Source organism: Cryptomeria japonica, chromosome 3 (assembly GCF_030272615.1).
Source record: "Cryptomeria japonica chromosome 3, Sugi_1.0, whole genome shotgun sequence".
In the NCBI taxonomy this organism is placed as follows: Eukaryota; Viridiplantae; Streptophyta; class Pinopsida; order Cupressales; family Cupressaceae; genus Cryptomeria; species Cryptomeria japonica.
Genome location: NC_081407.1, coordinates 19,718,467 through 19,744,460, shown reverse-complemented (window position 1 = coordinate 19,744,460; position 25,994 = coordinate 19,718,467). Strand labels below are relative to the sequence as shown.

The following is a 25,994-nucleotide window of genomic DNA, read 5'->3' as shown; positions in this document are numbered from 1 at the left end:
AGGTATAAAGGAAGATTAATCTTCTCTCTTGAATAAGACTGGGAGATAACACACAATCTGATATATTGAGAATAAGCAGTGCTTGGGGGAGACAATCTTGTATTGTCTATGGCTGGGAGGGCAAATCAGTGCCCGTGGTTAATCGAGCACCATAAATTCAACATTTTGAACATAATAAAGGTAGAAGCGACAGCCAATCCTTGCACAACTCATGTTCTGAAATCTTTCCCACATCTATCCTTGGCACCAAAATAAGGTCCAAATGTTGGAGAGTCGAATTGAGGAGTCAAAACCCTTCCAATTCTACACTATTTCCAATTTATAAGAAAATGCCACCTGATGATTTTCATCAGTCCTGAAATTGATAGGGTGGTAATGAAATTGTCTCCTATCGTAAACTGACAGTTTAATCACTATTCAGTATTTGCTCATTTTCAATGTGATCTTCAATTTTCTGACCTCCTTGTGATGCTTTAGATAACCCCAAGGTGACCATCAACCCGAGAACAAACATACTGGCTTCCAAAACTGCCTAATGGAGGAATCATTGGTAACCATTGTTCTAAGACAAGTTCTTAACTATCAATTGACCCCATGATCATGCTACTTGGATCTGTTTTTTGGATTAATATCTATACTAGATTTATGCTTGAATGGGAATGCAGAATTGATAGGGTCCCAAATTAGTGATGCTTGATGGTAATAAATTAAGTGACATTTATTTTCCGTCTTGGGCCTTCTTTTCTTACTAATTTGGTGATATATTTATTTATTAATTATTTTGTCATGTGCTTGACCATGGTGTGGTCTACAGCAAGCATATACTTGAGGGCCATTATATGATACAAGAAGCAAAGGAAAGCGAAGAGATTGAATATCATAGCAGCCACATTTTAATTGTTTAACAAGTTCACACCACTCATATTTGCACATATACTAAAGGGCCATGATATAATAAAATAAGCAAAGGCAAACAAAGAGACTGAATATCATAACAGCATAAATTAAAGGGTTAACAAGTTCAAAATACTCGTATTTGCCTTTAGGTCAAGGTTTCTATTATCACAAAAGCTTGCACCCTTGCTGAGCCAACAACTCAGAAACCTTGTGAAACATGGAAACAACTTCGAAGTGTGGGACCTTGCGCAAGGGGTTTGAATCTCCGGAGAAGGTCGGCTTCCTTCTGACTCCAGGTGCAAGTGTTGAACCAACTCAACACTTCAAAACTGACTCCTAAGCCTACCCAAACAATTTACAGAGGTAAAAGGAAGAGAGAATGCTTGAAATAAAGGGAGGTGATGCACCAAGAAGAGATTGTTTCTCTCCCTACCGAAATGGCACAAGGAACCAACTGAAAAACCCAAGAGATGCACAACTTCAATTGCATGAGTGACCCAAACGCATGTATGACGGTTAGAATTTGCTAAGTGTCAAGAGGGGAGAAGGGTTCCCACAAGCCAGACTCAAAAAAAACAAGTTAACACAGCATATATGGAGAGAAGAGCCACAAAACATACACCTATGATGAAGGTAAGGAAACAAACACAGCATGCATAAGTTGAAGGAAGGCAAGAATGCAAGATAAATACAAGAGAAGTGGGAGAGCATAGAATAGCTCAAGCCAACAAGGAGAGAACCCTTTACAATGAGGCTTAACATTCTTTATATAGAAAATGGTTACAAGAGTGGTCATGACCCCTGTATGTCAGTCTGGGAGTGCAGGGAAGTGCATGCACTTGACTTGTACATGCAAGCAACCTAGCCATACCCACAAAAGGCAACTCTAAGAAGGGTGGATTGACTGACCTTCCAAAGTTAGAGTATGTAGACGTGACATAAGTCACCATAACAAGCATGGCCCCGTACCTCCCCTGATGGAAATCCTGCCAAAAAACATTTAATGCACCCTTGTGGCTCCACAAAAGAAAGTGCACAAGTCACCAAAACTATCGGAGCATTAAAAGCCTTGAGTGTTGATCACGCCATCCGAAAGTGTTGCAAGCCAGAAGTAGTTTGGAAGACTTCAGAGACTTGGGTCACCGTAGTTGGGGGAAATTCGGAGACCTGGGTCACTGTAGTTGGGGGAACTTCGGAGACTTGGGTCACCGTAGTTGGGAAGACTTGGGAACCTGGGAACCTGGGGGTTCCGGGGTAGAAGAACAAGGAACATGGGAACCTGGGGGTTCCAGAGTTGAAGACTTAGGAACTTGGGAACTTGGGGGTTCCGAGGTTGAAGAACTAAGGAACTTGGGAAGCTGGGGGTTCCGGGGTTGAGGAAGAGAAGACCTAGGAACTTCGGAGACCTGGGTCACCGAAGTTGGCAAGACATAGCAACTTGGGAACTTCGGAGTTTCGGGGGAAGAGAACAAGAGAACAAGAGACCAAGGAAGGGAACCACGAAACGTGGTTCCGGAGTTCCAGGAAAGAGAGGGGAAGAGAAGGCTTGGGAAAGGAACTTCCAACAAGACAACACTTCATACTTTATAATTCCATTGTCTCCTCTTGGATCAAACTGGGGCAGTGCTAGTCCATGGAACATATCTCTAATAGGTTCTCACTGATGGACCAAGGGTGTCATAAAATGACAACAGTTTCCTTACCCACATGAGCTTATTCATTCGATAAGGGAACCGATCTGACCAGCAAAATTTATATGCAATGCATTATAATATCAAAATACGTGCATAGTCATGTCCTCATCATTTCCATACCCGGAAATTCTACAGCTATGCCCCTAAATTAGGTTGTGTAGTCTTATTTGTTGTGCATTTCTGATCATGTAGACATAATTTTGTCACTAGCTAACCTTGTTGTAATCCCTCATATACCTATCCCTAACATCATGCTATTGGACACAATGGATCACTGAGAGGGGGGTGAATCAGTGATTTAAACACTTCTTTTCAATCAGGGATATACCGGTACAATATAAAACAAATAGTGTGTTGACCGGTAAACCATACAATGCAAACTAAGTGTGTGAAAGGATCAATATAACACATACACAAGAAAGCATCACATAACACCAGATATACGAGGAAAACCCAATGTGGGAAAAACCTCGGTGAGAATAGTTGTTGGAGATCTTTTGCTCCAATCCAGCCTCACAATGAGAATGATCTGATTACAATTTTAGGGCGCCAACCCAAGGAGCACCAACCCTTGATCAATTTATAGGCTACAATCCCTGCACTAAGCACCTACTTAGTGAAGACAATATGAAGATTCAAATACACAATTAAATTCCCTGTTGCAAATGAAGTTTTGCAACCCTTCAATACTCTGCAATACCGGTTTCAATCTTATCGGTTTGTGAAAACTCCACACACCCTGCAACAATGCCTTTCAGCTGATTCTTACTCTGCTAAAACTTCTCTTGCTCTGACTACTAGATTCAATTCACACTTGACCACACTTTGTCAAGTTTTGCCTCTGCCGGTTTGTTCTTTGTTGGTTCACACACACCTTACCAGTTTCTCCTTCAACACACAATCACTTAAGATTTTTCTTATTTTTTACTCAAACAGTCTTTGCCCCTATCTTTCATTCACCAGCATCATCACCTATCAGTCTCAGGGCTGCATCTTTTAAACTTTAGGCTTCCCGCCAAAAACTAATTCAAACTTAGGACGGTTAGGGTTTTCCTCCTCCAATCAAATCTATATCCAATCTAATCCGATCTGCCTTGGATCGCACATTTGCTTTGGGGAGATAAATCATCATGCATTTTTCATCCATCCAAAACATGTTTGCCAAAAATAGAAAACCTATCCTTGTTTTACGGCCTTGAAATCTATTGACACATTTATGATCTAGCTGTTTCATTCTCGAGGTCAATCTGCAATCGTATTTCATGCTTCGAACACAATCCCTCAACTGTCTGATCATTCCCTGTCAAACATTTTTCCTCGAGCCGCATCAGTCAGATATCAACCCGTGATTTGCGGTTTTATCATTTAATGACCGCCTGCTAAACAAAGAACCATGTCGATGAACATTTCATCGACCTTTGCATGTATTCCACCTCAGCTCTACGGGGCACACATCAGCATACATTCAATTCACCGACATAGAGTCAGTTCAAACTAGAACATCCCTACCGGTATGTCCAACACACTAAACAATCACTCTTACCGGCAACACATCATCCTGATAATTCATCTTGCCTTCCGGTATGTCTTCATGCCATTCTTTCTGTTCTACTCACCGGGTGTTGTTATCATCCATCTAACATTCCGCCTCTTCATCACAAACAAACAGCCAGCCTTCATACCTGTTTATGCCTTACCGGTTATTACTCAAGCGTGCCAACACACTCCTGCATCTCACCTCATACCAGTGATATCATCTGTCAACTCAGAGCATTCTTCTCTTCTTTATGCCGGTTCAATTTCTTTATACCGGTTGACACACTCTACCGGTAACCTGCAATACTGGTTGACATCAATGACAACTCAATGCCAACACATGCATCACTTAAAATATAAAAACACTTAATATTTTCTATGAGTTTGTTGGGTTCATTAGGGTGAGGATATCATATATTTCCAAATCATCTATTTTCAGGTAGTTTATTGGGTTGGCTAATCAGGGAGCTTCTCGTACAGTCCTAATACACATCAAATCTGTTGCTATGGAATATAAAAGCATGAAACATAAACAATTCCTTAAGAAGCAAACACATCATCCTAAGTCACAACACTGGCCTGAGTGTGTTAAGTGATAGGCAGTGGTCATTGATATTTACTATATTACTAGGTTCACCTTATGACATCAGTTTTCTGCTATGGGATGACAAACATCCTTTGAGACATTGAGCAACTCACCTCATCTGCTAGCAACATACTGGGAGTTCCTAACATCTGCTATACTAACTGTTGTTTAAACACTGAAAAGAATAATTTTGTAACATTAAAAGAAATAATAAAAACGGGCACATATTTAAACTTTTATTTTCATGACCATTGATAATACGAAAATCAAGCATTAATATACTTTCTATTTGGCAACAATAAGAGCAAAACCCTGGTGAGATCAATACCCAATAAGCATTAAGCAAAGTTAAATGGGATGAGCACTCAGGTGTTAAATTATTGATTCTTTCATAGCAGAGATTCATATTCAAATCCCCAGAAGACATGCTACATGTTTAAATGTACAAATGTTAAATTTTCAATTATATGAACTACCACATTGAATTCCGGGTGTGGCATATCCCAATAGGCAAGGCCAGGTGTAAGACCTGAATGAAGTTGACAGGAGACATACACCTGTCATGACATCTTAAGTTGAAGGATGCCCCACAAGAAGAATTTGCCAATAAAAAGCAGATCAATAGAGTTTAAAACAAGCTAAAAAACTGTTTTCTTGATCTTGTCTTTCGTATCAATATCAATGACCACTCCTTATCCTTGTAATTTCTAATGAGCAATATTTAATTGAATAAAATGCTGTTGTCAAAATCTCCTTTTAATCATGATTTTTACAACAAATTACAATTTTGTTATCCTGATCCTTCTCTGTTATCCTGAATTTTCCTCTTGGAGCTGTTGGGGGATCTTTGCTGACTAGTTGCTACTCAAAATTTTGGTGACATCGGTAAATTTTGTTTTCTGATTGACACAGAAGAAATGGAAGACTGAACTCACATGCATCTCCTTGTTATTGCAGGCAACTTGTCCAAAATGAACATCTCCAAAATCAGCAAGCTATAGCTGCAGAGAAGATATTTGACATCCTTAAGCCTCCAGTGAAACATTTAAGTGGAGTATCCTTCCAGTGGACTAATTCATCGCAGCTTTTACAGAAATTAAGGGCACCAACACCAAGTATGGTTGCAGCTTTCACTGTTTTGAGCTTGATTAAATGGAAATAATATTGTACAGCTCTGAATCTTGATGTTTATCTGTATTTGATATACAAATTTATTTCAACAAAGAAACTTTTTTCTTGTGCCAAACTGGATAATATCTGTGTCTCTTTCTTTAATAAGGTGGTAGCCATACGATTCCTTGTCTCTTCAGTTGTAGATTCTCGCTAAAGTATTGATGAACTGGATATTTGTAAATTGTTGTTCAAAAGTGGATGAAAAGGGAGCTCTATAAGTTTATTCCAAGGTAACTTATTATCAAAGAGCTAATGGATCATGATTAGAACCTTTCTTTTAATGGCAAAAATAAAAACAAATGCATTCATAATTAAATGAAAACTATCATACCCTATGTGCTTAGATTGTGGGACAATAGACGAAGCACTCAAGAAAAGTGTACTATAGGAAATTTTTATGAAAATTAGTTTGAGGGAAGTTTTGAAAAATAAATGGTGCTTGGAATTTGCAGTACTCTTGTACAGTGTTATTCTAGCTTGATTATTCTTGTCCTTGCAGTTGGCGTGAGACTTCAATGTAGTAAAACTTAATGAGGAATGTAGATGTTGGGAAAAGTAAATTTGAAAATTTTTCTTGGTAAAAGATGGCATAAACAATTTAAAATAAAATCCCAAATCATTTTAATTTATATACACGTATAAATTGTAAGGTTTTTTTTGGGTGGAAGATAAAAGTGCATATCTCACCCTTTAAACATTTTGTTATTACACCTTTTGGCACTGTTGTAAAAATGGTGTTGTGATGCTCAATTCTCTTAGTTTTGCACATAAAACAACCCTAACCCTATATCATAAATAAAACCATTCACATGTTCATTTCCTCCTAGCACAATCGTTATCAAGAGCTTACATTATTATCAAGCATCCTACCATTTATAAAGTATCAAGCTATCTTACCATCATTATGTTATCATGGTTATGCTACTTTGAAGAGAAACCAACATGTCAAGCATTCAAACAAATATCAAAGAAACAATGGAGCAATTTAAGGTCTTTACTATGGTATTATTTTGTATCTTTTAAATGGTTTAATATTTTTCTACAATTTTTGGAATGAAGGTTGCAGATCATCTCAAAAGTCTACAAAACAAAAATCAGCTTTACATAATCAATATTTGATGAGTTATGATATTTTTATATTTTTCATGAATTTGATTTTTAGGTTGCAAATTAGTGAATTTTTCAAAAAAAAATTATATTACTAAAAAGCTCTTGAAAATTCAATTAGGGTTTGTTCTTTTCATTTTTATTTTTCAAATACAACAATAAGAAAACATTAGATCTTTGTTGACTATAGTTTTTTCCATAAATATGCTTTTAGGCTGCAAATTAAAAAAAAAATCATTTTTTATATTTTTGGAAAATTCTAAAAAATTTAGCAAGGGTTCTTGCATTTTCATGTTTGGAGTAAAAAATGTTGCCAAATAATCAGATCTATTTGAATATGTGAAAAGGAAAAAATTTGAAATTGTAATCTTGTGAGGAGCATATATTTTCTTTATATCTATTTTATTGTATTATAACATTACTTTTTTATCTTTGCAATTGTTTTTGGTGCAATCCATTTTTTTAGACTATCATGTTTGACATGTTTTCACACACTTGAAATTGGACTTAAAAATCTATTCACATTTGGTTTGGGATCTAAAACAAACCGTTGTATTTTAATTCTCAAGATCTACATACTTATGCTTTCCTTTTGTGTTTTAGAGCGATCTCGAGGATAAAAAAATAAATGATTCTATTTTACTTTTTTAGGTTTGTTTGTTAGCCTTTGTGTGCAAAGATTGAATTTTTAAAATGTGTGAAAAAATTAACATGGAGCTCTTCATATTGGAACAATAGTTTTTCAAATTTGGAACGTAAAATTTCGGTGCACTTTTTCTAACTCACTTTCTCCTTATATTTCAAGTGCTCATAGCTTAGATTATTTTGCTTTGTGTGTCTTCCTCAAATTGAAACTAGATTCAAAATCTACCATTCATATTTAGATTTGGGATCTAAAATAAACAAGTGTCTTTTGATACTAATGTCTACTTATATGTGCTCTCCTCCCAAGTCATAGAATGATCTTGATAATCTTAAATAATTGATCTTGTTTTCTTTTTAAGGGGCCTTCCTAGAGAAGTACTCATTGTAACGCTCTGCTATGAGGCCCAAAGGACTTAAACAAATTAAACAACAATAAAATACGAATAATTTTGTTTTTTGTTATTAAAAAAACCATAGAATTGCATTGAATAACATGATAAGGAAAAGATGTACAAGAATAAACTAGCAAAAGTCCTCAAGGCCCCACAACAATGTTACCCAAGGATAACAATAACCAAACTTACAAGGACAAATGAAACTTCAACAGATATGATAACATTGTCCTTTACAAAGGATCATGATACATAATACAATGCCATGAGAATATACATATGATCATCGGTTACAATACAAGGTATCTGTAAGGATGTAATCTTCATGAATACAACAATGGAGTGAATATATAAATCTGGTACATAATGTAGGTCTTCAATCTCCTCATGAGCCATCATGATTAGGATGTAGGACGAACCAAAACCCGATGGATGCGAAAAACACCCAACCATGTGGTACCATTAGGTCCACCCCCCGTGCTAAGAGGCATCGGCTAGACCCAAGTGACGAAAGGAAAAACAAAAAGTTCCAATTGACTCACATGAGGCTCACATGACAACAAACATAAGGGACCCACAAGGCTATAATCACAACAACTCAAGGTAAAACAACCAATTTCCAGAGGCCCAAGCAATCCACATAAGGATAAAAGATATAAGTTACCACTAGGTATGCAATAGGGAAGAGTGTCATTGCTAGGTTGTTATGAGTTACCCTGGTAGGTCTTCACTAGGTCCCGACCCCCATCTTGGGTTACCTTGGTGAACTCTCCCAACCCCTGGCCCCCATACAAACACTAGTGAACCACACCAACCTTTCGAAAGGACAAGATCGGTGAAAGTCATTCCAGGCCCTTCTCTACTTACCTCAGCCCTAAACAAACACCTGAGTGTAAGAGAGGCAACAAAAATTAATATTTATTAATGTGACTTAACTACCCATCCCAATTCATTATATTAAATTTTCACTTGATTACAAAACTCTCATTTAGTTACCCTGGCAACCACTTTGGGTCTCGGCCGCCAATGAAAGCCACTCCCCCAAGATTGCACCTAGGAATCCAAGCAACACCAAGGATCAAACTAGATATTGCAGGATGGTAAAGCACCAAAATACCATAGCAAGGCTTGACTCTCTTGCTAAAATAAGATAACATACATGAAGTAACCAAAGTGGGCTAGGAAACACCATCTAGCATCAAGAACGTACAAGACATGAGCAGTTGTCAACAAAAGGGAAGCATGTCTTTTCAATAAAGAGACCATAAACTCCCTTCCTAAGCCTCTAGAAATCAAACGCAAAACCACACATCTGAGTATCCCCATAATGAACCAAAAGCAAAGCGAGGTTTCATGATGCCAAATACAATAAAGTAAATTCAAATCTACCAAAGAGACCATGATAGCACTTATACATCAAATAGTTCCAAATCAACATTGATTCCATTAATCCATTAGCTCAATTTATTGACATTATATCATTTCAAAAACATTGTAATCCATTCCTACCAATTTGCTTCATTATATTTGATCAATTGCAGATTAAAAGAAGATTATTCAAGTTCATATGTACACAACTGCATATAAATAAACCTAAATACATTTACTTTCTCAAGAATGTATCTAATTTCCAAATAAGTCTATATTTAACAAGTATACATGCATATACATATTTTGCAACTAATCTCTATACTCAATTCTATTAATCTAAAATATCGAATTTAATCATTAATAAAAATCTAGCTATATTTATCCAAAATATAACTCGTTATCAATAATACGATCTTATAAAATAAAAATAAAAAAATTCCAATTTATGAATTTATACATATTTATCTATCTATTTGACTAACATCAATAATCAATTAAAATATATATATATATATATATATATATATATATATATATATATATATATATAATTAAAACATTTATAGAATTTTCACAAGGAGGAAAAGTAACTTTTCTTTAACCATCAAGAATCCAAATGCTCAAATGTCAATAACTTTGTATTCAAACCCCCAAATTATTTCCAGATCTCACTATCAATAAAGAAAGATTAAATCCAGTTCACAGATAATTTCAAATAACCCAAAACCTCATATCAGACAATCGAATAATACAAATTAACATTAATTTCTGAAAACCAAATTCATATCATCACAATAAAACAAACAGGCAGATTTTTATTCAAATTGAAAGGAATTTATACTTGCAAGAAAAGAATCAAAACACCAACCTTTCTACGCTAACTGGAAAACAAAGGCAAAAGCAATAATCGCATAGCACCAATCCAGAGAGCTCCAATCCAGAAAATTCGACCAAAAACTTCCAACACCCATTCCTCTTTTCTGATTTTCAATTTCTTCTTTCCCAACCAAAGTTTTCCCACTATTTATTTCAAAATCCCTTTCCAAAAAACATTCATGCAAACCAGAAGTCTTCATGGCAAGAAGCCCCCCCATATTTTCCCAAAAAGCAAATATAATAATTTCCCCCAAAAATATAGCTCCCCAATGCATGCGAGGACTTTTAATTAATTTTTCTCATTAATTACTTTTGTAACTCCTCCTTATGCAAATATAATTTAATAGAAATTACTTTTTCAATAGATTATTTTATGAGCACAAATAAAATACCAAATAAATATTTAACTCCCTTTTTACTAAATTATTTTTCAAACAATAGATTAGATTAAAACATTATTAATGCACTATTTTCAATTATATTAATTAATTAAACATTAATATTTAATTTCTATTAATATTAAATAAATATTAAACTATACACTGGGGTAACAAACTGCAACAAGCCAAACACAAAGGACCAATCCGACGACTAGTAACATGACCAAACAAAAAGCACAACCACAAGGATACCTGACAAAGATCTCGTTCCATAGGAACAATGACACGTCAAAAGGGCTTGACTGATAACTCTGAATTTCCACTTTACCATTAGGTAATAGAGCACGCTTAGACCCGAAGATTCAAGTGGAGTCATTGCTCAGTACCTACAGCTGCATAAACAAACTGTCACACATGCACATACATTACTCCAACATATACGTGCACACCAGTGGAGGAGAGTTGTGACATTTTGTGTCCCTCGAAAGTGGGTGACGGAAGATCATCCCCCTTGCACCCCATACAGACTCGAACCCATACAAGAAAATGAACACAAGATATATATATATATATATATATATATATATATACATAAAGTCAATATGTCAGCCCAAGGTCGGTACTTAATCATATTATCTAACATCATATCTTAGAACCATGATAAAAATATCATTACATTAAAGAGTATCATCCAGTCATATAAACCACAAAAGAATTCATCCAAAGTCAAGCTAGGTTAAACAGAGTCTGGCCGAGGGAGGGGCATTACACTAACTTTAAGGGACAACCTCAACTCTATTAACAAAGTAAAGAGAGTGGGAGGTGATTGAAAGACACGCATCTTGGAAATAGAATCTCGTCAATCTAGGATATGCCTCCAACAACTTTATAACTTAGAGAAGTCGAAATGGAGAGTGGATTACCCTCTCCTACCAATTGTTTGGCACTATTGCCTTTCATTTACAAATTAGGCCTCACGTACCTTTGAGGTATATAGAGGATATCCCTAGTTGATCTTGTGAAGCCTAGTTGAGATTTTTTGGCTATCTTTTCTTATGATACCTTGTGCCTAGAAGGGTTGATAAACCCACTTAAGTAGGTTTGTTCATATGTCTTGTGCATTTGAGTGTTTAGATCACCTTGCCCACTTAAAAACATAAGGTGAGACTTAAATCCAAATTGAAACATAAGGAAAAATATTTTTTACATTCCTTTCTTGTGTGTTTGCATTTTCAATCAAAAATTGAAAAAATCAAACCATTACAAAACTTAAAAACAAAACTCATTTAAGCAATTGAATCTTTTAGCTTTGTGTTCTTAGATCTAGAGTTGTTAATGTGCTTGGTGTGTCTCCATGCTTTGAAAGAGTCATGTGTCATCTTGTTTGTTGTTTGTATATGTTGTTAAAAGAAATTATCAAAACCAAAATAATAATAAAAATCAAACTTTCAAAATATCAAAGTATCACATAAACAGACATAGAACAATGCATGACACAAACTTGCAAACATGAACATTGAAACTAGTATATCGATAACATTTGGAGAACACAATGTTGATAGGATATTGCTATATCATTGCAAAATTTTATCAAAGTTTAATCTAGATCTTCTGTTATCATCAATTTTCTTTCTGTTTGGTCTCATAAGTCTATTTGAAGTAAAGTGTGATGTTATCTTGTATCATTGGGGCTCTTGAGTCTTTGTTTACTCTTGAATTGGTAGATTTCACTTTCTATCTATTTTTTTGGACTCACAAGTGTAGTTCAAGCAAATATTTTATCAATCAATTATCTATTTGCTTGGACTCAAAAGCCTAGATTAAGTAAACCCTTTCTTTATCGTTTTGGAGATCTAGCTTAACTTTGATTGATTTTGGCTTTGGACAACAAATATCTTTTATAAAATCAAAGTATCCAATATGTTAACAAACACCACCTATACTTTGTGGATATAGGAAAGTAAACAACTGCATTCCATTTTGCATCTTCATCGATGCATTAACTAACTGAAAGTGAACATTAATTTGTTATAACTTATATGTTAAATGCCTAACCAAGTCATGTGATGTTATACTCATTTACTTTAAATCCTTATATGATATATCTACTAGGGTTCAACACTATCAACTTTAGATAATTTGTGTTGAATTTCTTATCAAAGATTTAAAATCAGGATTATTTTCCCTCCGGAGTCAATTTAGAACTAGATGAGAATACTCTATCTTTATCATTTTGGAGATCAATTATGGTTTTGTACAAGTATCTTTTATCAAATCAAGTATCCAAACTTATCTAAGATATCACATTTACACATGACAAACACAAGATTAGAACACCAGAAAAAACGTGGAAGCAAGTCAAGAGTAACTTAAGCATGGAATGCCTTCACACTTACTTTCCCTAGAGGCATCTCAAAGCACTCAACCATCATCTTCATGGTTTTTTCCTATTATAGAAGATCTTAATTGAGACCCAACACTGGATGACGTACGATAATTTGAACAAGATCCTAAAAGAATGAAAGTACTAGAAATGGTTCTTACCTTGAATCGTGATTGATATTTTATGTTGCTAACTCAAAGGGGTGCCCAGATACTTTCTGTTTTTTCCATTTTTGGCACCCATAAGGAAAAAGATCTCATAGACTGTACTACATCTAGCCAAACAAATCTTGTTAATATACAAATCCCAAGTATACCATTATCTGACATATGACAAAACCCCTAAACACATCTAAAGTTCAATGGCATTCATAATGAGACACTCATGACCAATTTATGCCTAGACCATCTCCTACCATTACACCTTCAATCTCTATGTCCACTGCTAGTATGCCAGAAATGTTCATTCCACTAAATCCTTCCCCAGCAAGCTATATAGTATCGTTGATTCAATCCTTATCCATACCACAACATACAATCCCAAATAATTTCAACCTTACCTTGTTGGTAATATCATTGATGTTAAAGTGTGTTTTCTTTAAGAAGAGATATTATTAGAAACATTGTCATTCAAGTCAATAGAGACCTGACTTTAATCATTGATGTTAAAGTGTGTTTTCTTCAAGAAGAGATGTTATTAGAAACATTGTCATTCAAGTCAATGGAGACCTAACTTCAAAATATTTTATTGAAATTGAAAGAGAATTAATTGGTTGATTTACTGATGGAACAAAATTATGGTTTAATTAATTATGGTCGACCTATGGAATAATATTATGATTGAATGGAATTATTATAATTAATTTAAAGAGGTTGAGTTTCATTTAAAAAAGCATGAAGTGATATAAAAGGAGAAGAGGTGTGGGTAAGTAAGCAAGCAAGATAAATGTAATTATTTGTATAAAAGAATTTTTTTTGTAGTAGAATAAAAATGTTCATCATTTGTTTGAAGAAGCAACATCTAAAAGGGGAAAAAAATGTTTTATCTTTCAAATACAAAGCATATTTTATGAAATGGATTTAAACATTCATCATCTATTGAAGAAGCAATATTCAGGTAAGCAGAAATTTTGTTTATTTGGAGAAGAGATTCATGTCTCTTATTGTGTTGGTGCTCACTTGTGGGGATCGGTGTCTTTAGTAGGTTGGTGTTTGCAAACTTTCTAAGTGGGGATTGGTGTCTCTCATGGGTTGGTACCTACAATTATTGTATGATCATTTTATTTTTGTTGTGGCTAGATTTGGATAGTAGATCCAAGTAGTTCTTTGTGTTTTTTTGTCGAAAGCGTTTCCACGTAAATCTTGTGTTCTTAACTATGTGGACCTTGTGTGTTTGGTGTTAATATGGTTGTTAAAATTTAAATGAGTAAAATTTGGTCTTATACTAATTTACCCCCTCTCAATATAAGTGTATGCTCATTATACTCATCCACTCCACTTATCAACAAACTCAATCAATGACATCCCATGCCTATACCTATCACCAAAACTATATCCCACAAAGTCAACCGCCCATGTCCACATATATCCCGCAAATTCAACCCCCTATTTCCACCTATATTCCTATCAATCCACGTCCATTGGTACTTCCAACTAACTTGGCATCCCGAATTCACAACTTGCAAAAATAAATAATGAACATTTGAATGAGGCATACTAAGAAGAGTTATACACTTGAGGACATATGCCCTTATCTCTTTGATAGATCCATACCCATGATACATTTCCCACAAAATTTTGGCTTGCCTAAGTTTGAAAAATACAAAGGAAAAGGTGATACATGTTCAGAGTTTTACCTAGCTTGTATGGAGGATGTTTACAATTATACCTACCTAATGCACCTTTTTTTCTCAAAGTTTGGATGTCAGTCTATTGAGTGGTTCTCACATATAACTCATGGGATCAAAACCCTTCATGAGTTGGCAGAAAAATTTATCTCACTTTTCATACAAAAATGAACATGAGGTTTATATGAATGATCTATATAACACAAAACAAAGAAATGGAAAAATATTTGTTTCTTTCCTATGACGGAGAAATGGAAAGCATCCTTATTATCTTCCTGAAAAATGAGTGAGCATATTTTTTCAAAACTTAAATCAAGAAAATGGCCTTTTGTTTAAAAATCCAATGTGACAACACATTTGATGAGATCATAGAAAAAGGACTAACCATCTGGGGGGCTCTCATCCTAAGGCCCTTGTGAAGATTTATAAGAATAACAATGATAATTTCATTGCATCTAGTGATAAACCTCATCTTTGGGCGAAAAACAAGAATGTTGTCAATGATGGTGTAGTAGACTCAAAGGCTATTCAAAACATACAAACTCCATCTTCATATTAGCAAACATAGAAAAATACTTAAGGTATCACCTTTCTTAAACAAAATAATCCCCTACTCCTTTGAGGGAACCCATTAAAATTTATTTACAAGAATTCATTCAAGCTAAGATGATCACATTACCAAAAGTTGGAAACTATGGACCTCAAGTAAAACCTTCATGGTATAAAGATAATGAGTTTTGTGACTACTATAGAATCAAAGGGCATAAAACTTCAGATTGCATAAAATTGAAACACCTTATCTAGGACCTCTAGATAAAGGTGATGTTGCTATTGAAGATTGTAGATGAGGGGATTCACTACTGTCAATATGATGAGGTCTTAAAGATCAAATATTCCTCAACTATGTCAATGACTATTGCTCAAGTGAACTGGAAAGAGAATGCTTTATATTGAACTTTAAACTATACCATAAACAGATATAAAACTAAAAAATGTTTAATTACTCAAAAGTACAGTGCACTAAAAATGTTTAGTCTATGGAAACATAAACTACTGAAAAAGAGATTACAAAATCAAATGGGTTAAGCCTCAACCTCAGACACCATTACACCATAGGGATGTCTATGTGGCCATATTATCGTCTACATAGAAATATCCTAGAAGCTACCAAACTAAGGTCTTAAGTCTATCAAACGTGTTCACCTATACACATGGAGATGGGAAAAAATGTCGGGTTGTATATGGTTTTTCCCCAATCAAACCCCTTCTTTGATGTTTCCAACTCCATAGATAAACAGACAAGATCAGAAGCCATGAAACAAAATATATGTGTAATAGAAACAAACCTTGCTATGTAAGAGAACCCCTATTACGATAATAGATAATAGATGAGATCAAATAGATAATATTAAATAGTTGAGATCAAATATAATATACGAGAGAGAATTACCAACAGTTGTGGCTTCCCTCTTGAGATAATAAACGTGATAAATGAGATACAAGAGAATTCTTGGTTGCTCTGAGAGTCCAAGACCTAAGAGTATTTTGATAAAGCTTTGCTATGAAAAGAGTAAGAGATGAAGAAAATCTGGGAAAGGTATTTGAAAATGACCAAAATGAGGAAGAATGAAATTTTTGTTGCTTAGAATGGGTGGGAGTAGTCATTACAAGCACATTTGGATGTTGACACACGCATCAGAAGCAAATCACATAGAATATTCTCATTTTAATTTCAAAATTTATTAATACGTTTGTGCATTGTGCAAACGTCTAGACATCACGCTCCTATTTGACTAATTTGTCCCTAAATTCAAACCACAAGTTGTTAATGGTGCATCATTGTCACCTATGAGATTGGAATTGTGAAATCCTTATCATAGTGTTTGTCATAATACACCAAGTGTAATGCATAAATATGAAATCGGCATAGGGTACAATTTGCAACAATACAAAGATACTCCCTCCTCAAAACATGATCTCAAGACATTTAAGGATACACTCCCTAAACATGGAAAAGAGGATGCCTCTAACCAAGGTAACAACACTAAGAATGCCAATTATTTTTCCATTCCATATGAATACACCATAGCTCAAGTAGAAGTATTCCCTTCCATAAAAAATAAAATTCTTGAGTGTACAATCACAACATGTAGGGGTGGAATAGCAATTGATGATCCCCTTCCAAATCAAGAACCTAGTATCCCTTCAAGACAAGCCAATGATACCCTTCCAAATCAAAATCAAACCCCCATTCTATCTAATCTAATGATCTCCTTCCATCTCATGATCTTAACCCATACCATGGTCCCATTCCTAATCAAGATCAAAGTATCATTTTTAATGATTCATTTCCATATCAAGATCAATATATCTTCCTTATTTCCCTTCATAATCCCACACCATCTCAAGACCTAAGTATCTCTTCCATGTCACATCAAGAGCAAGATATCCTTTTCATTTTCATGTCATCCCATGACCTCATTCCTAATCAAGATCAAAGTGTTCATCTAGCTCCATCTCAAGATCCCAACATCCTTCCTAGTCCCTTTCACAATCCTAATCCTCCACAAGATTTGACCATAACTATTCAAGTAATGCATATTAAAGAACAAACTAAATTAGCTTACATTATATATCCCTTAGTTTATCATATTGTTCTTCTTCCACTTTTGATCTTGATTGTCCTGTCCATATCTTCCATTATATATCCCTCATCCTATCCAATTTTCCCTCTCCCACCTTTGATCTTGAGCAAATATAGGATCAAAATATCTTTATATGACTTGGATAATACAAAAGGTCACTTCCTCTATCATTCATATTCTTTATGGATTATCCTTCCATCTCAAGCTTCCTTAACATCTTCCATCCATATTTGTACTACCTTTAAATGGTGCATCTTGTTCCTTTGCAACATTTCATCTACCCGCCTATCATGGCTTGATTATCAATATCTATGTTTCATCTATCCACCCATCATAATAAAGGTATGGTCTACCTATCTTATCTCATAATAAATGATCATGTACCTAGCTAGGGGATTTCCTTGACCTAGTATTTGGATTGGATCTTGTTGTTTGAAAAAAATTTACACCTAGGGGATGTGCAAAATTGTGGTTTCAGCCAGTGTGTGAGTATGATACTCTCCTAATTTAGGGAAGGCTCTCCCTATCTACAAACTAAACTAATCTAATATGGGTGGGGTAGACACCTAAAATTATTTTATCCTAAGTCTTCTATTAATTAAATAAATGTTTATTTAATTAATTAATCCTCTTCTAAGCCTTTTCTCATTTAAATAATTACTTTTATTTATTTAAATTATTTTTTTCCTAAATTAAATAAATATTTTATTTATTTAATTGATCCCACTTCCTCTATTAATTAAATAAATCTTTATTTATTTAATTAATTCATTAGCCTTTTCTACCCATGACACATGTCATTCATCTCTTAATTCTTCTCTTACCTACCCCCTTTATCATTTAATTATTTCCTCTACCTACCGTTTAATCCTAGCTGACCATTTATCCTCTTCACCTCTTAATCTTATCCCTTCATTTCTTAAAGTGTCTTCTATATAAGAGGATACTCTCCTTCATTATCAACCCTAATCACCTAATCGTCTAATTGTCTAATGACACAATCAATCTTATGAAATCAAGCCTTCTTGCAATCAAGCTATCAACCACATTTCCATTTTTTGTTGAGCTCTTGTGCACACATAAAATTTGAGATCAAATATATCAAACAAGATCAGTGGAGATAGGAGACAATGGAGATTGAAACCCTACTTGACATGTGAATGGTATATCTTGTTTTGTTATTGTTTATTTGCATGATCTTAGGTATCTCGATTGGCATTGGTGAATGTTTCATTGTTGGACTAGGGTTTTGTGGTTGATCCTTGTTATTTTTTCAATATTGTTGTTTCCATTATTCATTTTTCACCATATATAGGCGGGACAACAGTCTTTATTCTTCTTTCAAGAAAAACTATACTCTTTTCTCTTCATAGAAAAGTAATAGAAATTCGAAATAAATAACAGCAAATACAGAAATGAGACTTTTTGTAGATTTTTTGGAACATAAAGGGAGGCAAAGTTTCCATGAAGGCACAAAGACCTCCATCATTTCCCAGAGATGGGAAAACAGAAAGAAAGCTCTAAGTCTTCAACTATCTATTATCCTATCAACCTTTTTAGATGATTTTTTGGTAACCAAGCACAGTATGTAGTAGCTCAAAGTCTAACTACATGATACACTACACCTTACATGCACAAGTATTTAAAAATAGAAGCAACACAAAGTCTACAAGTTATATTCCCACCTGAGTTTTCCACACTAGCTTCATATATGATAAGCAACTCAAAGTCTGCAAGACCAAATCTGAAAACCAAACATATAACTCTAAATACAATTAGCAGCTCAAAGTATGCAAGATTAAATTTAAATCCTTCTTGAACAATAGAACAAAAATAACAATCAACTCCATAAAATGTCGTCACATAACAACTTGAATTGACACAAAGTCTCAACACAACTTGCCTCTTTTTATTGAAAGCAATTTGATTTACATCTAAAATCAAAATCTTCGAGTGCACATACAAACTGGCATAATTTTGTTGCATTTCCAAAAGATAAAAATTATAATAGATCCCCTAAAGTATTTATAGGATAGGAGCCTTGAGAAAAAGGTGGGAGGATCCTAACTAACTTGAGAAATTCTCTCAACCACCATGACTTATTCCAACTACAATCCTAATCTAACTCAACCTGTAGTTGCTTTACATGTAATTAATTTTTACAAAAATGCAAGTAAAGTGACACTTGCAATTACAAATTTGACATTACATCTAATTTGTCAAAACAAAATTACAAATGCATAATTAATCTAAGTGTCCAAAGACATGACTCCAACTACATCATCCATTGTTTATGATGATCTTCATGTCGCTTCAGGATGCTAGAACTTGAAGTATTCTGGATTGGTGAAAACATCTTGAACTGGAACGAGAATTTGCATCCTTAATGTTCTTTGTGTCCTTGGCCAACGAACTTCAATCTTATCTTCTTTCTTGGGGTAGTACTGGCTTTCGAGGAGGGAAGTTCTTTGCAAGGCTGAAGTAAGAAACCTATCTCTATCTTGAAAGCATTCTATGCTCTCAACCATGAATTTTTGTTGTATCTCTTCTTTGTATCATCCTCCAATCTTGGAATCTGGTTGCAAAATAAGGCCCATGCCTTAATTTATTGATTTGGTAGGCCATGTGTGCAAACAAGACTGACATGGGAAGGGATAAATTGATGCAAAAATGGGCTCACAAGTAAATTTCGGGTTCTGGGAGCTGCATTACATGTGCAGAAAAACAAGAGCATTAACTTGTAATTGCGGAGAACAAACATGCAACTTCGTATGTGTAATGGGTAACCACAAGTTTTCACTTGTAATTGGACCTTTAAGACTCATTTTCAAGTGTTTTTTTAGTGCATTTTGGACCAATTTTGGGTTCTGGAAGGCTGACTGCAAGTGAAGACACAATTGCAATCGGGTTTTAAAATTTCTACTGCAGGTAGACTTTAAGTGGGAAAAATGAATGAATGTGAAATGAATGGATGAAATGGGGTTTTGACATGAGGGGAAAATGGAAAGAATGATACCAACCGGTAATGGAAAACTTGGAAAATGGGAAAAACTCTTGTTTGCAATCAGATTTGTAAAACCTGAAATCAACTGAATGGGAAAAATCTGAAAGAGGGGAAAATTATGCAAATTTACAAATTGCATTCAAAGAACTTATCCATTTGGGAAGATCACTTAGAAACCCGAATCCTTGCTTGGTCAAAGGCCCTAGACCAAAACAAATGAGCTTGGGAAGAACTAAAATGCTCCATAAATAGACATGTTGAAAACCCTTGGTAGCCAAAAATGGATTTTGATTCAACCTGCTCCTTCAAAAATGGCATCCAAGGAGGAGAAAGAATAGGTCAATATGCCTTGCAAACCCACATATGGAAGAAAAGAGATGAATCGCTTAGGTTAGAAGACCAAAAATGCCTCCATACATGCTACAAAAATGGATTGAAAGGAGGCAAAAAACATGGCATAAGGGCCACGACTTGTTGTTTTAAAGCACCTAAGAGAGGGCAAAAACGTGGCAAGAAAAACATAAAAAATGGAAGCAAGATCTCCCACGCCTCTTTCCCTCAACACTTGGCACCATCAAATCCGGATTTAAAGCAAAAGAAATTGATTCAAACTCTTCAAAAATGAACTCCTTGGAGAAAAACTTAGGTCAGGTTCTTGGGAAGAAGAAACAAGTGAAAAATGTTTGCAAAAGACATGTAATCGGGTTTTAAAAACCCTTTTACAAGTTTTAATTGTTTCATTTTTTCAACTCCTAAGGCAAATTCAGGTTTGTGAGAGGAAAGAACAAAAAGAGATGTCAAAATAACTTGTAATAGGGAAATAAAATCCCTATTACATCTAAAAATCACTTAAGTAGGAACTTTTAAAAGAAGTTACAAGTTCTTTTTAGACTTATAATTTTAAATTCACTTGTAATTTGTCCAAAAGTTCCTACAATGACTTAAAAGACATAAAAAGCAAGGGGGGAATAAAAAGTAAGTTACAAGTGACAAGTTTTAAATAAAGTGTACTTGTAATTGTTTTAAAATTTCCCTACAATACTAAAACAAGAGAAAATTAAAACTTGCAATCAAAGGAAAATTTCCCACCTGCACTCAGGAAGAAAAAACTCGAAATTGAAGGAAAGACATAGCAAATGAACTCGAAATGTGATGAGATTTGAAATGTGAATCGAAGATGGACCAAAGATCAGTCCAGTTCAACAAAAAGCAAAAAATTTGCCTCAGGAAGCGTACCTTAAGAGTAAAATCTCAACCAGCAGTGACTGCTCTTAAACCCGAATTTGCACAAAAAGCTAGGAAAAAGAAGACCAAAACTCACTAAAATTTGGACAATGATGGCAAAGACACCCCCCAATGATTTGACACTAACAAATGTGAGTTTTACACCTCGTAAAAATGCCTTGGAGACAAAAATGACACATTTAAGCAAAAAATTGTAGGGGTTGTCACATTTTTTAAAATTCAAAAATGAGGACAATAGATCATTTTCATTATCTTGAAAGAAGAAAAAACACTTACACTTGACATTTAAAGAAAAGGATAATACTACGCATTAAACAGGACATTAAGCTTTCATGAAAGTCCTAAGCAACAAATTGATGCTAAACTAATTTGACTGCATGTATAGCTTTTTGCCTAATCTATCTTGTATCTATCTCTATTAATTATATGTAAGCCTTGATAGATGTATCCTTCCTATCTTAGGTAGTATCTATCTATCTATTCCTTATGGGTGTGTCATTTTTATATTAAACACCATCTGTCTAAATTGAGCTTGTCTTTTGGCAAGAAATATCATGGTTCTTGACTTGTTTGTTATTTGGTCCTTTTTCTTATTGATTTATCTTTTATCTTTTTTTGTGCCACTTCTCATGCTCCCTCGAGTCCACCTGGATATTCCATATCTAAAGTGGCATAGAATGGGGCGTGATCATTTCTTTTGTATGCTATGTTCGTGGGATGTTCTTGTAACACTATGGAGGCTACTATTTTCCTTGTGTGTGTGTTAGAATATCTTTTAGCATTGGCATTCATCTATTGCATACTACAATACCTTTTGTGTATTGTAAATATTATGCCCAAAGTATATCTTCCTCACATATTTTGACAAGGCTTTGTGGTGTATGGAATGGACAAGGATAACCCTTTTTTATTTGTAGAGTAATATTCCATGCAAGGGATACACAATCATCTTGGTTCCTTATACCTTGGTGCATGATAACCACTTTCTATATCAAAATAAGATTACTCTCTACATTGTTTTGTTGGAATCAAGGGAACACTGAGAGGGGGGGTGAATCAGTGTTCAACAAATTTTACTTTAATAACCTGATCTAACAACCACCTTATGCAAATGAAGAAAAGTATGTACAGAAACACAAAGCCGAGATCAATGAAACCATAACACCAAGATTTTTACGTGGAAACTCAGTTAAGAGAAAAACCATGGTAGGTTTCAAACCCACAATATTAATATACTCTGTTAGAAGTATATAAATATTACGTAATGGGAATGCACATGCATTCAAGCACACTGCCTAGAGCTCACTGCTCAATTACAAATAAGGGCTACAACCCAGAAGGTTCACTACTGTACAAAATGATTATAAGAGATACAAGAGAGTTTGAACTAATTAATAGAATCAACAAATGCCTGAGTATAGTTTATATTAAGCACAAAACACATGATCACACTCTGATCTACTACTCTGCTCTACTCTGATACTTTGCATTATACCGGAGAACAAATCTCTCAACCGCGCAAGTGAAACTATGCACAATCGCTCATGCATGCTTCTTACATCACCATTCACATACCAAATGATCATATCAATCAGGCTAATATATATGCACCATCAAATTAAATCAATTCCATGTCGGCCCAAAGACCTCATAACACGCACCATGAAATGTGTTATCCAAGTCAGCTTAATCCGATCCAAAAATAACTAAGTGGACCAAAACAAGATGTCCACATGCTTCCCATATGTTGGCTCATCGACCTTGAACACACAAAAACCATCAAAATTACTCTCCATGATCTGCACAACAAATCTTCACACGCTACTGCACCAAAACACTGTTCTACCAGAGAAACCATCTATCGGATCTTCCAACCAACACCAAACTTAACACTGGAGGCCACAAACTTGGAATAAGGTAAATGGCATATCCACAATACATCTCATAAATCCACAAAGAAAAATTCTCGACCAAAATAATCCATTGACCACCAAACTGTACACTCTTTCGAATACATTGTTCTTCTTACTAGACCTCATTGGACATCAATCAATCTTCTAGAATGAATGAATCATGAACTATGGATTGGATATCTGACTCAAGTTGTCATCAATGAAAACATCTGATCATCAACGTAGTGTCTCTTGCTAACATGTTTAGCATATCCAAAGCACAATTTTCCTTCCATATCCAATAATTTTGCAAATTTCCCATCCATTACATTACCCATTTATTGGATTCAATTGATATTTGATCAATGGGCTAATTGTCATCGTTGCACCTGGTTGCATTCACCTTTTTCTTGCACACATAGATATAGTTCATTATCACATATGATATCATTAAGACCTAGCTTATCTTTCTTGTTGTGAGATTGGCCTAAAAAAATTGGATCAGTCTCTTAAGGGGGCATGCATCCTGCCTACATCTTATCACTAGGTTATGTTGCTAGTACCATTTCTTTGAAAGAATGCTATAAAATACATTGTCACAAAAGAGGGAAAAAATCACGGGGGCTTCACTAGGTAGGCAATATTATATCGCGTGCATTCATATTGGGGGATTTAATATCCCAAAAATGATGGCACAATATATTGCCTATCTATGAAAATAGGGGGGGTTTTATTCGGGCTATGAAAAAATACAATATCTGGCTAAAATAGGGGGTTTTAATTCAGGTTGTGTATTGGGAGGGGATGACAAAAAAGGAGTTTAGGGCAATATTTTTTTAAAATAGGGGGATTCTTTAGTATTCCATGAATACACGTGATATAACCAAGGTTCACTAAGTGAAGCCCCCGTGGAAAAAATTAGACATCTAAAAATAACATTTGCATTTTTATCTTGTCATTTCATCATGATCTCGTCAACTTTTCTATCCATATTAACTAAATAAGTTTTTTTTAATCAATGAATCACATGAGAGGAGTTACACCCTATATTGAAATGAAAATTATTACATCAAGGATTACAATTATCTAGCAAACCCATTAACAGGCAAAACATCAGTATGAAATCAGGCCACCAATTCGATATTTTACTCCAAATTTGTCATCGGAGAAAAGATGCATGTTAAAAGTAACTTTTGTTTTCTTCTTTTTTCTTTGCACTACTTTTTAATTACCTTCTGAGACCCCATCTCTTTGCACTCCATTTAGTTTCACTGTGGATTTTTCTGAAAGGAAACTTATAGCCATCTTTATGACAATTTTCACATAACCCAATTTAGATTTCAACAAAATAAACTCATAGAATCCACATGCAAAGAATATACAACATACCCATGAAAATGTGACACAAGATATATCTTGGGAAAAACCCAGGCTCCAAAAGCATCATCCACCATGTATTATCAGCAATGTGTCCATTACAATACAAATATGGAAAGCCTTCGAAAACCCAGCCATAACCAAGTACTCCATGTGACCAAGCATGAATCCACACATCCCATGCCATGCTTCCTTCACAAATGCTAACCTGGCTAACCCAAACAACTACCCTTGTGGTTTCTTTTATAAACACAAGCTCCCACCAACCACCAAGTGGTATTACATCAAATCCATGTGCCCAAAACCACATGAAAATAAAATATAATATTTTTCCTACCTACCCCTTGACCCACATTTAATATTGGGTACTTGATCACAATTACATTCCCCAATATTAAATAAATATAATATAATAATACCAATATGTCAATACAACTCATCAAGTGGTTACAAGAATATTCCAAGAGAATCTCTACATGTTGCACGTCCATCTAGGTGCAACAATACAATTTGATATTACAATATAATTCCATGTCCACCTCACACAATAATAAAATAATACAACAATAAAAAATTATTATGCAAGGTGTACAACACTATTTTCCCAATTACAACACTATTTTCCCAACATTATCCCACTTGTTGTATACAATGTATAAGAACCAAGAAGTAATATGTGACATGAACAAGAGACTGGTCTCTCCACTCACATAAACCATCATGGAATCCAAGTGCACCATGTGCTCCTTCAAGATACCTGCAACAAGAAACAAGATGACCACCATCTCATACATGAATGCTCCCACCCTCCATCATGCCACTGCCACTAGACATGAAAAGGCCATCCAAAGAGAAAGCCACACAATCTATCGCAACAAATGATAAGTCCTACGCCAACTAATATCCAAACACAAACACTAATCCAAAGGTATCCAATGCAAAGGT

The 25,994-nt window shown here is 34.8% G+C and overlaps 1 protein-coding gene across 2 annotated transcripts in view; it reads left to right on the top strand.

Annotated features, from left to right (window-relative positions):
- LOC131068618 (probable lipid-A-disaccharide synthase, mitochondrial) overlaps positions 1 to 6,120 on the top strand; it is a 237,992-nt gene extending 231,872 nt beyond the window's left edge. For both annotated transcript variants that reach the window (XM_058003850.2, XM_058003849.2), the window contains exons 8-9: positions 5,671 to 5,828; positions 5,993 to 6,120. In XM_058003850.2, coding sequence (XP_057859833.1) covers positions 5,671 to 5,828; positions 5,993 to 6,048 — 214 coding nt within the window. In that variant the 3' untranslated portion in view covers positions 6,049 to 6,120. The remainder of the gene's footprint in view (positions 1 to 5,670; positions 5,829 to 5,992) is intronic.
- Positions 6,121 to 25,994: the final 19,874 nt, after the last annotated feature.